This window comes from Oncorhynchus clarkii, chromosome 28 (assembly GCF_045791955.1).
Source record: "Oncorhynchus clarkii lewisi isolate Uvic-CL-2024 chromosome 28, UVic_Ocla_1.0, whole genome shotgun sequence".
Lineage (NCBI taxonomy): Eukaryota > Metazoa > Chordata > Actinopteri > Salmoniformes > Salmonidae > Oncorhynchus > Oncorhynchus clarkii.
The window spans coordinates 15,960,381-15,975,963 of record NC_092174.1 but is presented as its reverse complement, the minus strand read 5'-3'; the positions used below and the strand labels follow the sequence as shown (position 1 = coordinate 15,975,963).

Below are 15,583 nucleotides of genomic sequence, written 5' to 3'. Positions count from 1 at the left end.
GGTAATGAGAAAGAGGGACAGGGTGTGTGTGTGTGTGTGTGTGTGTGTGTGTGTGTGTGTGTGTGTGTGTGTGTGTGTGTGTGTGTGTGTGTGTGTGATGAGGAATGATCCACACAAAATCATTACCTCCCCTCACAGTAAACACAGTGAACATCTGTGATGATAATCAGGCATGATAATGTGCACTTTACATTACATAAATCTTACACAGTAGGCTAGTAACACTAGAAATACACACTAAAGTAGGATTTATTAATATGTAATTATTATTTACAGTATTACTTACATGTGTATTTCAGTGTTTTTACTAGGTCCGTAATGGAAAGTGGACTCCTCAAAACATCTGCTAACCCACTGCTCATGACTATGCTGCCTATCCTGTCATCTGACGATGCCTCTTCCAATCAAAACTGAGAAGGAGAGCGGCTGTGTCTGAATAGTATTAACTACACTCCTTTCCTTGTGTCCTTTACTCCACAATCAATGATCTGACAACACCTGCCAGGTCTAAGCAACATGGTGTAAACCTATTCTAGTCCCTTCACCAACCAGAGATAAAGAATAAGGACAGGAGATTTCCCTGTTCCTACCCCATGACCTGACCAGGAAAAACTCCAGGTCCTAATGATGACAAACAAGAAACAGTAAAAGCAAAGGTGTCCATAATACAGTATTGAGACCCAGCCACCAGCTCCTATAACCAGACTCGGTCTCAATCTTTAAGTCTTTATTGAAGACTCATCTCTTCAGTAGGTCCTATGATTGAGTGTAGTCTGAGTGTAGTCTTATTGAGACCCAGCCACCAGCTCCTATAACCAGACTCGGTCTCAATCTTTAAGTCTTTATTGAAGACTCATCTCTTCAGTAGGTCCTATGATTGAGTGTAGTCTGAGTGTAGTCTGGCCCAGGAGTGTGAAGGTGAACGGAAAGGCACTGGAGCAACGAACCGCCCTTGCTGTCTCTGCCTGGCCGGTTCCCCTCTCTCCACTGGGATTCTCTGCCTCTAACCCTTTTACAGGGGCTGAGTCACTGGCTTACTGGTGCTCTTCAATGCCGTCCCTAGGAGGGATGTGTCACTTGAGTGGGTTGAGTAACTGACGTGGTCTTCCTGTCTGGGTTGCCCCCCCTCCCCCCCACTTTGTGGGCTATACTCGGCCTTGTCTCAGGATGGTAAGTTGGTGGTTGAAGATGTCCCTCTAGTGGAGTGGGGGCTGTACTTTGGCAAAGTTGGTGGGGTTATATCCTGCCTGGTTGGCCCTGTCCGGGGGTATCATAGGATGGGGCAACAGTGTCTCCTGACCCCTCCTGTCTCAGCCTCCAGTATTTATGCTGCAGTAGTTTATGTGTCAGGAGGCTAGGGTCAGTCTGTTATATCTGGAGTATTTCTCCTGTCTTATCCGGTGTCCTGTGTGAAGGTTTCTTCCTAGGTTCTGGCCTTTCTAGGGAGTTTTCCTAGCCACTGTGCTTCTACACCTGCATTGGTTGCTGTTTGGGAGTTTAGGCTGGGATTCTGTACAGCACTTTGAGATATCAGCTGATGTAAGAAGGGCTTTATAAATACATTTGATTTGATTTGAACCTCTCCTTCTCCTCTCTCTCCCAGAGTGAATCACAATGATGGACTTGGTGTGCAACCTTGAACCAGCCTCCGACAATACATTAGTCTGATCAAGCCCACAGTCTTACTGTCCCTGCCTGGGAAGAAAGAATGGCCATGATGCAACATTCAGGTGTCTCATAATTGGGAGACTACTTCACTGAGCTGTTTAATATGCCAGAGAAAGACATTATTTTTGTTAGCATGGAGGGCACTGATATAAACTATCTCTCCCATTCTCTCTCTCTCTCTCTGTTTGTCTTTCTCACTCTTACTCTTCTCTTTGTTTCTCTCTCACTCCCTTGCCCACTCTGTTGCAGTCTCTCTCCTCCTTTCTTTCTCTTCCTCTCATCTCTCTTCGTCATTCTCTCTCTCTCATCTCATCTCTCTCTCTCTCTCTCTCTCTGACCTCAGACTAGAGTGAAGTCCACAGCACCAAAAATAAGAAATAAATCACGTACTGTCAAGACAGATTTGTTCTCAACACCCTATGGATTAGACATGTCAAAGAAAAGGGGGTTGTCACTGGCGTTAAATCCGCCCATTGATTTACACGGTATGGTTAATCAACTTGATTAAGACTGTCCCATTAGCACAGCGACCTCCTGGCTTTATGATGTATGGCTGCTGACACGTTCACCACATTACATCTCTCTCCACATGTCAACACAGCAACATTACAATCACTTCACGATCCCATTTTATCTATCACATCACATGACTCCTGTAAGCAATCACAATCACATAGTGGCTGCATTCCAAGCACTTTAAAAAAAAAACACACCTTCTCCCCTCAGCCCTCAAATTAAGTGGACACTTCTGAGGACGTATCATGACGTCTGACGAGTTGACACTTGCAGGGCAAAGGGGCGAGGGAAGAATTAATTCATTTTAAAAACGGGCCGCTCTTGCCCGGGAATGTGTCACTCGTTCATCCCACGGTTGTGTTTTCAGTCATCATGGAACTGCTGTGTGTGCCTTATATGCGCTACAGTCAATTATGATTCCATTGCATATCTTGGCTAGAAGACAAGGCATCCGCAGACATTGAATGTTAGCCATCCTACTATATCAGGTCAATTGAAAATGACAATGTATAATTGTGACGTCGGGGAAAGTTGTGAGCAAGTTAACGTTTCCAAAAGCTAACCAAAGAAAAACAGCATTCATTTTATGAGACGTGTTTGAGCCGTCACGTGTAATTAGTAGCACAATTTCTAACTTATTTACATTTGTTTTTACTTACAATTGTATGTTGACTTCTCCATATTAACGTTGACTTTAAGTTTTTTGCAGACTTTTCTTAGCGGATGTACAATCATCGCGAGTTGAATTATGGGGAGTTTCAGGCCTCGAAGTGAACACAATTGTACACTCGCAAACTCGATCAAAAACGAGGGCTGAGGGGTTTACGTTGCCAACTTCCTTTACTTGGCTAATCATTTGTCCAACGACAAAGATGGCCGCGGGGATTCCCCCAAGGGCATAAAACGAGGGTAAGTGGAGGAGGGTGTGTCTTTTATGAGTTTGAAACACAGCCCCATAGTGATAAACTTTAGCATTAGGCTATGGATTGAGCATAGCAGTAAAAATATATTTTCGGGAAGAGAAGTACTTGAAAATATATTAGCATTAGAAGAAAGTACATAATATTACCTCTATAATGCTAATACTACTGTAAACTATGGTTATCGGTATATATGGAATACTGTATGTACCAATAGCCTACATTTGGATCTAATCCTGAATGCGGTCTATTCCACAAGTTACCACCGGCTAAATCTATGACGTTAAAATGCCTATTTACTCTGTTCCATCTGACTGCGCAATCCACTGTCTCACCAGCCCAGCCAGGCAATTTATCAACTTGATCGACTGGGTCGCTTCCATAGATGCAGAACAAAAAGACTGAACGACTGAGTCGCTTCCATAGATACAGAACAAAAAGACTGAATGACTGTGTCGCTTCCATAGATACAGAACAAAAAGACTGAACGACTGGGTCGCTTCCATAGATACAGAACAAAAAGACTGAACGACTGAGTCGCTTCCATGGATACAGAACAAAAAGATAGAACGACTGGGTCTCGTCTCTGGCAACCGAACCAATAGAACGAACAACCAGCCGGCTTGGGTAGCAACCCTAGATTTGTGTCGGGACTATATGTTGTAGAAGTAGGAAATAGTTTGAATAAATTAATCAACATAACATTTTTTTAATGAAAATATGTTAATCATTATTTGAATATGGTAACCCGTTGTAAAAAAAGCGATAATGCCCTCGAAGCCGATGTTTGGAGGAGATATAGACACGGGTTAACAACACCCATGTTGTTAATTATCAATTCATTATTATTGCAAGTGTCCTGCGTTGTGGCACATTGTCTTTGAATTGTAAATAGTTGGCCAGTGCATTGAATATAAGTATTACTCCCTATGGTATCTGACTTTAACCTACTGTATATTATTTAGTGATCGCTTTCTCAATGTGGCTAGAGTGTGGACTGCGGAGCCAGCACAGTGTGGTAACTAACCACCATGGCCACGTCCCAAATGGCACCCTACTCCATATACAGCGCACTACTTTTGACCAGGACCCATAGGACTCTGGTCAAAAGTAGTGTACTATATAGGGAATAAGGTGCCATTTGTGACAGTCTATGCATGGTGAATTCCTGGGAAGGCACACATATAATCAGCTGTGCTGAATGCTGACTTGTGACTGTGTCTTTGAAAAGAGCTAGCTCTGACGTCACAGTGCAATACACACACAGCCAGTGTGTGAGGTTAGTGTGTGTATCATCATATTTGCGCGGTTATGCTTGTGGTCAAGTGATCGTCTGGCTAGCGGGAGTTTCCTGGGAAGAGAAAGAGAGAGAGTGAGAGAGCGAGAGAGCGAGAGAGAGAGAGAGAGAGAGAGAGAGAGAGAGAGAGAGAGAGAGAGAGAGAGAGAGAGAGAGAGAGAGAGAGAGAGAGAGAGAGAGAGAGAGAGAGAGAGAGAGAGAGAGAGAGAGAGAGAGAGAGAGAGAGAGAGAGAGAGAGAGATTTTTTTTCCTCAGCAAGATGAAGGATATTCATGATCAATACTGGCTAGATCAGAAGAAGTACTGCTGGCACCGATTGCAATAGGAAGTCAATGAGGGCTTGTTGACTTACTGTTTATATTAATCCAAGGTGTGGTTCAATTTGAAACTGAAATGTTCTGCTACACTGAAATATTTTCAGTGGGCTACAAAATGTAAAGGACAATATTTAATGTACATAGTTTTAAATGTCGCATGTTTAACTTGTGCCACTGCCATATACGACAATTCATATCCTCAGCAATAACACTACTGAACATAGCCAACCGTTTCTAAGGGCGTGACAAGGAATCCTGAGGCACAATAACTATCATTTGAACCTGCAAACCTGAGTGAACCTAAGTAGCCTAGTCTATTTGCAGGGGATGGGAAGTTTGGGGTTCTGTTATTGGAACATAATTTTTATCAGACAGGTACTTACTACCAGGTTAGCTATTTCTCAGAACGGTTAAGAATCCATAGTTGCTGGTGGTCAGGTGGTCAGGGGCGTTACATATACTTCGTACACAAACAAAGTCAATTCGGTGCGCAAAGCATCATTTTAGTGACAGAGATTGGCTAACCTACCTGATATTTCCGACTGGGGCACTCCTTTCAGACTAAAACCATTGCCGTTGTAGAACTGTCGGATATCCGAACAACTCTGAGCTTTTCCGCTCCCGGTATCCCCGAATCCCGGCACCGTCAGGGCGCAAAGCACCAGAGCTATAACCACCGCGAAATCCATCATACAGTAAGTAGTACAGCCACACGGCCAAGTGCAAATCCGAGAGAGAGGGGTGTCGTGTGATTGAGTTAAGTCCTAAACAACGGACGACATCCACTCCCGCTGCCCCGATAGCAGGCGCTCGTCAAAACTTCTCAGTTGCGTTGGGCTTCGCTATACTGTCGTGGTTGGTTCGCTGCGTCCTGTCTCTGCGCTGTGCTGCACGGAATGAGAGGGAGTGTGTGTGTGTGTGGAGGGGGAGAGCAGTCCCGTCTCTTCTCTGAGCAGCTTGCAGGCCTTTTTGGACGCGGTGTAGATAAATCAACCACTGGAGCAATTTCACACAAATGATCTGCGCCTCCTCGTAGACAGTTCCGTTAACAATGTGCAGTCACCTGAGGAAAGGCAATAGAAACATGATTAGTGAATTTAAAACATGAATTTACAAAATTCCAGAAAATCAACAGGTGACATTAATGGAAAATAACGTCACTTTATGGTATTACCGGCGATGACAGCCCATAAGGCAGCTTTCAGCGGAGGAGAGCCCGGTAAAACGGCAGTAAGGGAGACCGTCAAGTCTAGTTCAAGTTAATGATGCTCTCCCGGCGCTGCCACTCAGTCGAATGAGGAGAAGGAGGCGGAGAGTCAGAACGAAAGAGAGAGAGAGAGAGCGAAAGAAAGAAAGAGGGGGGAGAGGGAGAGAAAGAGAGAGGCACCGACTGCTGGAGGACACCGCGAAGCTCGTGACTGCGACGGAGCTTCCCCACAGGATGTTGCATCAAACCAACCGTTGATCGGGCCAATGAAACGGACTTCATTCCTCTGGTGGCGTGTGCCACAGACTCGCGAAACGGCCTTGTTTTGGCGATGAGGACGCTAAACCGTTCTGAGATCAGCAATAGACCCTAATGATGGGTAGTTAGGTTTGGGTGGTTGGTTAGCTGTTCTCTGGGGCACCAGGCCATCCTTACTCACTTGTCTGGTCTACTTGGGTAAATTCCTAGATCAAGTTCGTTTTTAGGGACGTTTTACGCAGTATAACATATTTTTGAATGATTAAATGCAATACAGAAAATACATTAGCTGAGGCTACATTGGACATGTGGACTTATCCATGCATGTGTAAAGTACACTCCAAAAAAATGATAGGTTAAAAACAACCAAGTGCTGAGTAAATAGTGGACACGTTAGATTATTTTTGTCCCAGACAGTTGGGTCACTTAGTTGTGGATCATAGCTCAACAACCCAAGGTCAGATCAGACGACAGGACATGTGGCTTAGTTGCTATATTTCTTTTTGGCCAACCGTGAGAGTAAATGTCATCCCGGTTAATCTGTCCTGTTGTATTGTCAACACATGTTAAGGTTGAGCAGTGACACTTCTGTAGCATAATGAAGTGTACACAAGTTGAGTTCCTCGAGTACCTACAGTATGTGTGCCCCAATGTTTGGATAGTTACCACTTTGACATGATATTGAAACAATAATGTTATTAATTGTATATTAAAATATGTCATGTGCAAAAATATTTTTGGGAAATGTCAACTTGCAGTGTACAAACATGATGAAAAGTAATGACATTTACTCTCATGGGTGGCCCACAATACCTATTTGAAAGCGTTCAGCAGAGGAGCGTCCAGTAAAATTGCAGTAACGGAGATCGTCCAGTCTAGGTCACTTTAATGATGCTCTCCCGGCGCTGATACAGTCAAATGAGGAGGAAGAGGAGGCGGAGAGTCAGAACGAGAGAGCACGAGACAGAGGGGCCACAGCACCTGAAAATAACCTATGGATGACATTAAAGATGCACTTTGCAGAAATCGCTCTGCCATTTCCTGGTTTCAAAAACTCTAATAGTTTGCCTTATTTCAGTTTGTGACAAAACAAGCAGTCATTTTGTGGAGAATCATTGTACACCTCTAAACTGCTGTGATATATATTTGTCATAACCAAAAAGAGTGTATATGTAACAGTATAACTTTAGACCGTCCCCTCGCCCCTACCCGGGCGCGAACCAGGGACCCTCTGCACACATCAATAACAGTCACCCTCGAAGCATCGTTACCCTACTACTTCAAGGTCTCAGAGCAAGTGACGTCACCAATTGAAACGCTATTTAGCGCGCACCGCTAACTAAGCTAGCCGTTTCACATCCGTTACATATATTCAGCTGTTTGAAGCTGGTGTACAAAACCGAAAGTAAAAGACACAAAAACGAAACTTCAGAACGGGAAGCATAGAAATATCACACATTGAACAGATCTACCACTTCTTAGACTTGCTTTAAATGGGAATTACATATCTATTACTCACCTTTCTATGTCCTGTCTGTCTGTCTGTCTGTCTGTCTGTCTGTCTGTCTGTCTGTCTGTCTGTCTGTCTGTCTGTCTGTCTCTTTCTCCTACCATCTGTCTCTCTCTCTCTCTCTCTCTTCTTCTCATGCCCCTCTCTTGGCGGCGTATCCCTTTGTGTGGTTATGTAAGTGTGATGTCCGTGTATTTTTAAGGGCAGTACACGTGTGAGCGGATGCGTCAGTGAGAAAGCGTCCCACTGGTTCTCTCGCCAGCCGGCTGTGTAATCACACACTTCAGTTCTTTAGTCCTTCGTTCCTCTCACACCTTCCTCTCTAAAGCCGGTCTTACTCAACGACATCTCTTTCTCGGTTGTATCTTTTTTTAGCTAACAGATCGAATGGGGCTCAATGGCCAGTGAAGCACAATAAAATACATCTCTACCGGCTTACTTGCACAAAACCATACTCTGAAGTGCACTGTATAATGATATAAATGTCTATCATTGAATTGGAACATCCTTTTCCTTGTTTGATCACAGTCTGAAAGCTGTCCCTCGCTGAGAGAGAGTACCCTTAACCATTTGTACATCGTTACAACACTGTATATATACATAATAAGACATTTGTAATGTCTTTTGTTTGGAAACTTCTGTATGTGTAATGTTTACTGTTCATTTTTATTGTTTATTTCACTTTTGTATATTATCTACAATGTTAACACAATGTTAACACATGTTAACACGTTTCCCATGCCAATAAAGCCCCTTGAATTGAAATTGAACTGAGAGAGAGAGAAAGGGAGAGCGAAAGGAGGGGTAGAGAGAGAGAGGAAGCAGGGCTAGAGAGAGAGAGGGGGGGGAAGGAGGGCTAGAGAGAGAGAGAGGAAGGGGGCTAGAGAGAGGGGGGGAGAGAGAGAGAGAGAGGGAGGAGGGCTAGAGAGAGAGAGAGGAAGGGGACTAGAGAGAGAGAGAGAGGGGAAGGAGGGCTAGAGAGAGAGAGGAAGGAGGGCTAGAGAGAGAGAGAGAGCGGAAGGAGGGCTAGATAGAGAGAGAGAGAGAGAGAGGAAGGAGGGCTAGAGAGAGAGAGAGTTAGGAGGGCTAGAGAGAGAGATGTACATTTGTACAACACTATATATATATAAATATAATATGACATTTGTAATGTCTTTATTGTTTTGAAACTTCTTTATGTGTAATGTTTACTGTTCATTTTCATTGTTTATTTCACTTTTGTATATTATCTACCTCACTTGCTTTGGCAATGTTAACACATGTTTCCCATGCCAATAAGCCCCTTGAATTGAATTGAATTGAGAGAGAGAGAGAGAGAGAGAGAGAGAGAGAGAGAGGCCGACAAGAGAGAGAGAGGAATGAGGGCTAGAGAGAGAGAGGAAGGAGGGCTAGAGAGAGAGAGAGAGAGAGAGAGGGGAAGGAGGGCTAGAGAGAGAGAGAGAGGAAGGAGGGCTAGAGAGAGAGAGAGAGAGGTGACAGCAGCACAATTAGACCCAACCAAATCATGAGAAAACAAAAAGATAATTACTTGACACATTGGAAAGAATTAACAAAAAAACAGAGCAAACTAGAATGCTACTTGGCCCTACACAGAGAGTACACATTGGCAGAATACCTGACCACTGTGACTGACCCAAAATTAAGGAAAGCTTTGACTCAGTGAGCATAGCCTTGCTATTGAGAAAGGCCGCCGTAGGCAGACATGGCTCTCAAGAGAAGACAGGCTATGTGCTCACTGCCCACAAAATGAGGTGGAAACTGAGCTGCACTTCCTAACCTCCTGCCCAATGTATGACCATATTAGAGAGACATATTTCCCTCAGATTACACAGATCCACAAAGAATTCGAAAACAAATCCAATTTTGATAAACTCCCATATCTACTGGGTGAAATTACACAATGTGCCATCACAGCAGCAATATTTGTGACCTGTTGCCACTAGAAAAGGGCAACCAGTGAAGAACAAACACCATTGTAAATACAACCCATATTTATGCTTATTTATTTTATCTTGTGTCCTTTAACCATTTGTACATTGTTAAAACACTGTATATATATAATATGACATTTGTAATGTCTTTATTGTTTTGAGACTTCTGTATGTGTAATGTTTACTGTTAATTTTTATTGTTTATTTCACTTTATATATTCACTTTATATATTATCTACCTCACTTGCTTTATATTATATTAAATATTATTATTAATTGAGAGGAAGGAGGGCTAAAGAGAGAGAGAGAGAGGGGGGAAGGGGGGCTAGATAGAGAGGAGTGAGGACAAAAGAGCTCTCTCACAGGGCAGGAGTGAAAGACAGGAGAGGACGAGTGAGATAGAGGAAGACAGGGGAAGACTGAGGGAGGGAAGGAAAGAGAGAGAGAGAGAGAGAGAGAGAGAGAGAGAGAGAGAGAGAGAGAGAGAGAGAGAGTGTGCCATATGCCATAAATAGTCATATCCATCCTACCTCATGAATCTATTTGTGATCCTCTGATAATGTTTAGGAATACATTAGCGACGGTCACTCTATTCTTAGGTGTTCCATGTGACTTGATCACTCCTAACATTAGCTACAGGCCTCACATATCACAGTACACCCTCAAATAAATAGTCACACCCCCCCACCCCCCTCTCCTATAACACATAATAGTTATTCTTAGTGGAAATGAATTGCTATTGTAACATTAATTCTCCTGCATTGTAATGCCTCATTTTATTGTCTTACTTTGTAGGTTTTTGTTTTACTTTGTAGATATTCTGTGTCCCACAGGCACGGCCTTTGGGACACAGTTCTAGTTACCCCACATTGGCTACTGTAGACCGAGCAAAATGCTGTGAGGTACCGTCAAGACATATTTTTTTGCCTTGTTTTTCCCTTTCCCCTCGCCTTTATCCTGTGTGACTTGCTACCCGAGCAGAGTGTCTCACACATGGCCGTAGGTTGGTGTGTGTGTCTCAAGTTTCTGGTGGGAGGACGGACGGGTTCGTAGTGTCGGCAGGAACAGAATGAGTGTTATCGAACACCGCACACATGGTTTCCATTATTAGGAGACGTCCTCCCCTCGTCGAAAATTGCACTTGTCTTTTCCTACCAGCAATGACTTTGCTGATAGCCACTTTATTGAGGCTTAATATGCTTACTGTGATATGTGGTCGTCCCACCTAGCTATCTGAAGATGAACGCACTAACTGTAAGTCGCTCTGGATAAGAGCGTCTGATAAATGACTCAAATGGAAATGGAAATCTGCTCAAGAGTGTGTTTGCAGGTCCATGTGTGTGTTTATCAAACACGTGTGGCCCTAGGTTGGCCCTTGGTTGGCCCTAGGTTTGCCCTTGGTTGGCCCTAGGTTGGCCCTAGCTTGGTCCTTGGTTGGCCCTTGGTTGTGGTATATATGGACAGCTTGATAGGGAAGCTCTCCAGTGGTTGGTATGGGAGTTATGCAATTAACGTGGGTTAAAGCCACAACACAGGCATGTTGTCTCCAGGCTCCACTATTGAAGTTTTATTGGGCCTGACCATAAAAGCCTTCCTAACGAGTAGCAGGATGCAGGGTGTGTGTGTGTGTGTGTATTTGGTTGGTTGGTTGGAGGGGGAGGAGGCGGGAGGAGAGAGGCCCAGGGGGTGAGAGGGTGAGAGGGAAACACACATCTTATTACATGACAGGCATTTTTAGGGAGTGATATACTGTTCTTTATAAATTATACTGTTCTAGTAACCTCAAATCATAGAGTTAAAAACATTTTAGGATTAGTCAGACGCGCGCGCGCACACACACACACACACACACACACACACACACACACACAATGAGCGGATGCTCTCTGTTTCACCCCAGGATTACACCTAAGGAGAGGTTAAGCCAGCACACAGGCATTTACAAATAAACCCCACTGATGGCCATAGCTGCTGCTCTGAGTGTGTGTGTGTGTGTGTGTGTGTGTGTGTGTGTGTGCGTGTGTGTGTGTGTGTGTGTCGCTTTCTTTCAATTCAGTTCAATTCAAAGGGCTTTATTGGCATGGGAAACATATGTTAACAGTGTCAAAGCAAGTGAACTAGATAATAAACAAAAGTGAAATAATCAGTAAAAATGTACAGTAATTATTACACTAACAAGTTTCAGAGGAATAGACACATTTCAAATGTCATATTATGGCATATTAAGCCCTTTTCTTGTGGCAACAGGTCACACATCTTGCTGTTGTGACGGCACACTGTGGCATTTCAAATCTCTCTCTCTCCCTGTCTCTCTCGCTCTTTATCTCTGTCTCCCTCTCTCAATTCAATTTAAGGGCTTTATTGGCATGGGAAACATGTTTACATTGAAATAGATAATAAACAAAAATGAAATAAAGATTTTTTTTTACAGTAAACATTACACTCACAAAAGTTCCAAAATAATAAAGACATTTCAAATGTCATATTATGTGCAAATAGTTCAAGTACAAACGGGAAAATAAATCAACATAAATATGGGTTGTATTTACAATGGTGTTTGTTCTTCACTGGTTACCCTTTTCTTGTGGCAACAGGTCACAAATATTGCTGCTGTGATTGCACACTGTAATAGATATGGAAGTTTATCAAAATTGGGTTTGTTTTTTAATTCTTTGTGGGTCTGTGTAATCTAAGGGAAATATGTGTATCTAATATGTGTGCGGTCTAATATGGTCTCTCTCTCTCTCTTTATCTCTCTTTCTCTCTCTCTGTCCCATCCCATTCTCTCCCTCCAACCCTCTCCCACTCTCTCTGTCACATCACCCCCCCCCCTCTCTCTCAAATGTTCAAATTCAAGCTGCTTTGTTGGCATGAAAAACATTGCGTCAATATTGCCAAAGCAACAATGTATACAATATATATAATACAATATAAATTGTAAAGAAAATGAAGAATAAAGAAGAATAATATAAAATGGTGGCAAATATTAATACAAATAAAGAAAAAAGTTCAATAATAATATCAGCAACAAAAACATCTCTGTCTCTGTCCCATCGCTCTCCCCCCCCCCCTCACTCTCTGTCCCATCGCCCCCCCCCCCCCCCCTCACTCTCTGTCCCATCGCTCCCCCCCCCCCCCCCCCCTCACTCTCTGTCCCATCGCTCTCCCCCCCCCCCTCACTCTCTGTCCCATCGCTCTCCCCCCCCCTCACTCTCTGTCCCATCGCTCTCCCCCCCCCCCCCTCACTCTCTGTCCCATCGCTCTCCCCCCCCCCCCCCTCACTCTCTGTCCCATCGCTCTCACTCTCTGTCCCATCACTCTCTGTCCCATCGCTCCCCCCCCCCCCCCCCCTCACTCTCTGTCCCATCGCTCTCCCCCCCCCCCCTCACTCTCTGTCCCATCACTCTCTGTCCCATCGCTCTCCCCCCCCCCCCCCTCACTCTCTGTCCCATCGCTCCCCCCCCCCCCTCACTCTCTGTCCCATCGCTCTCCCCCCCCCCCCCTCACTCTCTGTCTCTGTCCCATCGCTCGCTCCCCCCCCCTCTCACTCTCTGTCTCTGTCCCATCGCTCGCTCCCCCCCCTCTCACTCTCTGTCTCTGTCCCATCGCTCTCCCCCCCCCCCCCCTCACTCTCTGTCTCTGTCCCATCGCTCGCTCCCCCCCCCTCTCACTCTCTGTCCCATCGCTCGCTCTCCCCTCCCTCTCACTCTCTGTCTCTGTCCCATCGCTCGCTCCCCCCCCCCCCTCACTCTCTGTCTCTGTCCCATCGCTCGCTCTCCCCTCCCTCTCACTCTCTGTCTCTGTCCCATCGCTCGCTCCCCCCCCCTCTCACTCTCTGTCCCATCGCTCGCTCCCCCCCCCCCTCACTCTCTGTCTCTGTCCCATCGCTCGCTCCCCCCCCCCCCTCACTCTCTGTCTCTGTCCCATCGCTCGCTCCCCCCCCCCCCCCCTCACTCTCTGTCCCATCGCTCGCTCCCCCCCCCCCCCTCACTCTCTGTTCCATCGCTCGCTCCCCCCCCCCCTCACTCTCTGTCCCATCGCTCGCCCCCCCCCCTCACTCTCTGTCCCATCGCTCGCTCCCCCCCCCTCTCACTCTCTGTCCCATCGCTCGCTCCCCCCCCCCCCCCCCCCTCACTCTCTGTCTCTGTCCCATCGCTCGCTCCCCCCCCCCCTCACTCTCTGTCTCTGTCCCATCGCTCGCTCCCCCCCCCTCACTCTCTGTCCCATCGCTCGCTCCCCCCCCCACTCACTCTCTGTCCCATCGCTCCCCCCCCCCCCTCACTCTCTGTCCCATCGCTCGCTCTCCCCTCCCTCTCACTCTCTGTCTCTGTCCCATCGCTCGCCCCCCCCCCCCCCTCTCACTCTCTGTCTCTGTCCCATCGCTCGCTCCCCCCCCCCTCACTCTCTGTCCCATCGCTCGCTCTCCCCCCCCTCTCACTCTCTGTCTCTGTCCCATCGCTCGCCCCCCCCCCCCCTCTCACTCTCTGTCTCTGTCCCATCGCTCGCTCCCCCCCCCCACTCACTCTCTGTCCCATCGCCCCCCCCCCCCCCCCCTCACTCTCTGTCCCATCGCTCGCTCTCCCCTCCCTCTCACTCTCTGTCTCTGTCCCATCGCTCGCCCCCCCCCCCCCCCCCCCCTCACTCTCTGTCTCTGTCCCATCGCTCGCTCCCCCCCCCCCTCACTCTCTGTCCCATCGCTCGCTCTCCCCCCCCTCTCACTCTCTGTCTCTGTCCCATCGCTCGCCCCCCCCCCCCTCTCACTCTCTGTCTCTGTCCCATCGCTCGCTCCCCCCCCCCCTCACTCTCTGTCCCATCGCTCGCTCTCCCCTCCCTCTCACTCTCTGTCTCTGTCCCATCGCTCGCTCTCCCCTCCCTCTCACTCTCTGTCTCTGTCCCATCGCTCGCCCCCCCCCCCCCCCCCCCCCCTCACTCTCTGTCCCATCGCTCGCTCCCCCCTCCCTCTCACTCTCTGTCTCTGTCCCATCGCTCGCTCTCCCCTCCCTCTCACTCTCTGTCTCTGTCCCATCGCTCGCCCCCCCCCTCTCACTCTCTGTCTCTGTCCCATCGCTCGCTCTCCCCTCCCTCTCACTCTCTGTCTCTGTCCCATCGCTCGCTCTCCCCTCCCTCTCACTCTCTGTCTCTGTCCCATCGCTCGCCCCCCCCCCCCCCCCTCTCACTCTCTGTCTCTGTCCCATCGCTCGCTCCTCCCCCCCTCTCACTCTCTGTCCCATCGCTCGCTCTCCCCTCCCTCTCACTCTCTGTCTCTGTCCCATCGCTCACTCTCCCCTCCCTCTCACTCTCTGTCTCTGTCCCATCGCTTGCTCCCCCCCCCCCCTCACTCTCTGTCCCATCGCTCGCTCTCCCCTCCCTCTCACTCTCTGTCTCTGTCCCATCGCTCACTCTCCCCTCCCTCTCACTCTCTGTCTCTGTCCCATCGCTCGCTCTCCCACCCCTCTCACTCTCTGTCTCTGTCCCATCGCTCGCTCTCCTCCCCCCCCCCTCTCACTCTCTGTCTCTGTCCCATCGCTCGCTCGCTCTCCCCCCCCCTCTCACTCTCTGTCTCTGTCCCATCGCTCGCTCTCCCCTCCCTCTCACTCTCTGTCTCTGTCCCATCGCTCGCTCCCCCCCCCCCTCTCACTCTCTGTCTCTGTCCCATCGCTCACTCTCCCCTCCCTCTCACTCTCTGTCTCTGTCCCATCGCTCGCTCTCCCCTCCCTCTCCCTCTCTGTCTCTGTCCCATCGCTCGCTCTCCCCTCCCTCTCACTCTCTGTCTCTGTCCCATCGCTCACTCTCCCCTCCCTCTCACTCTCTGTCTCTGTCCCATCGCTCACTCTCCCCTCCCTCTCACTCTCACTCTCTTTCTCGAGGTCGCGTATAACTCAAAGGGATGTTTTCAGGATTCTCGTTCTCCAGTATCTGGGCCAGTGGATACGTGTGCTATATCACACGGCGATTCCAT

General features: G+C 47.5%; 1 protein-coding gene across 1 annotated transcript in view; it reads right to left on the bottom strand.

Annotated features, from left to right (window-relative positions):
* The window catches only part of LOC139387616 (glypican-1-like), a 123,845-nt gene extending 117,831 nt beyond the window's left edge, over nt 1–6,014 (bottom strand). Inside the window, exons 1-2 of the mRNA XM_071133990.1 lie at nt 5,893–6,014; nt 5,248–5,781 (exon numbers count right to left, since the gene is read on the bottom strand). Of these exons, the coding sequence (XP_070990091.1) occupies nt 5,248–5,410 (163 nt within the window). The 5' untranslated portion in view covers nt 5,411–5,781; nt 5,893–6,014. The remainder of the gene's footprint in view (nt 1–5,247; nt 5,782–5,892) is intronic.
* Between the last annotated feature and the right edge of the window lie 9,569 nt (nt 6,015–15,583).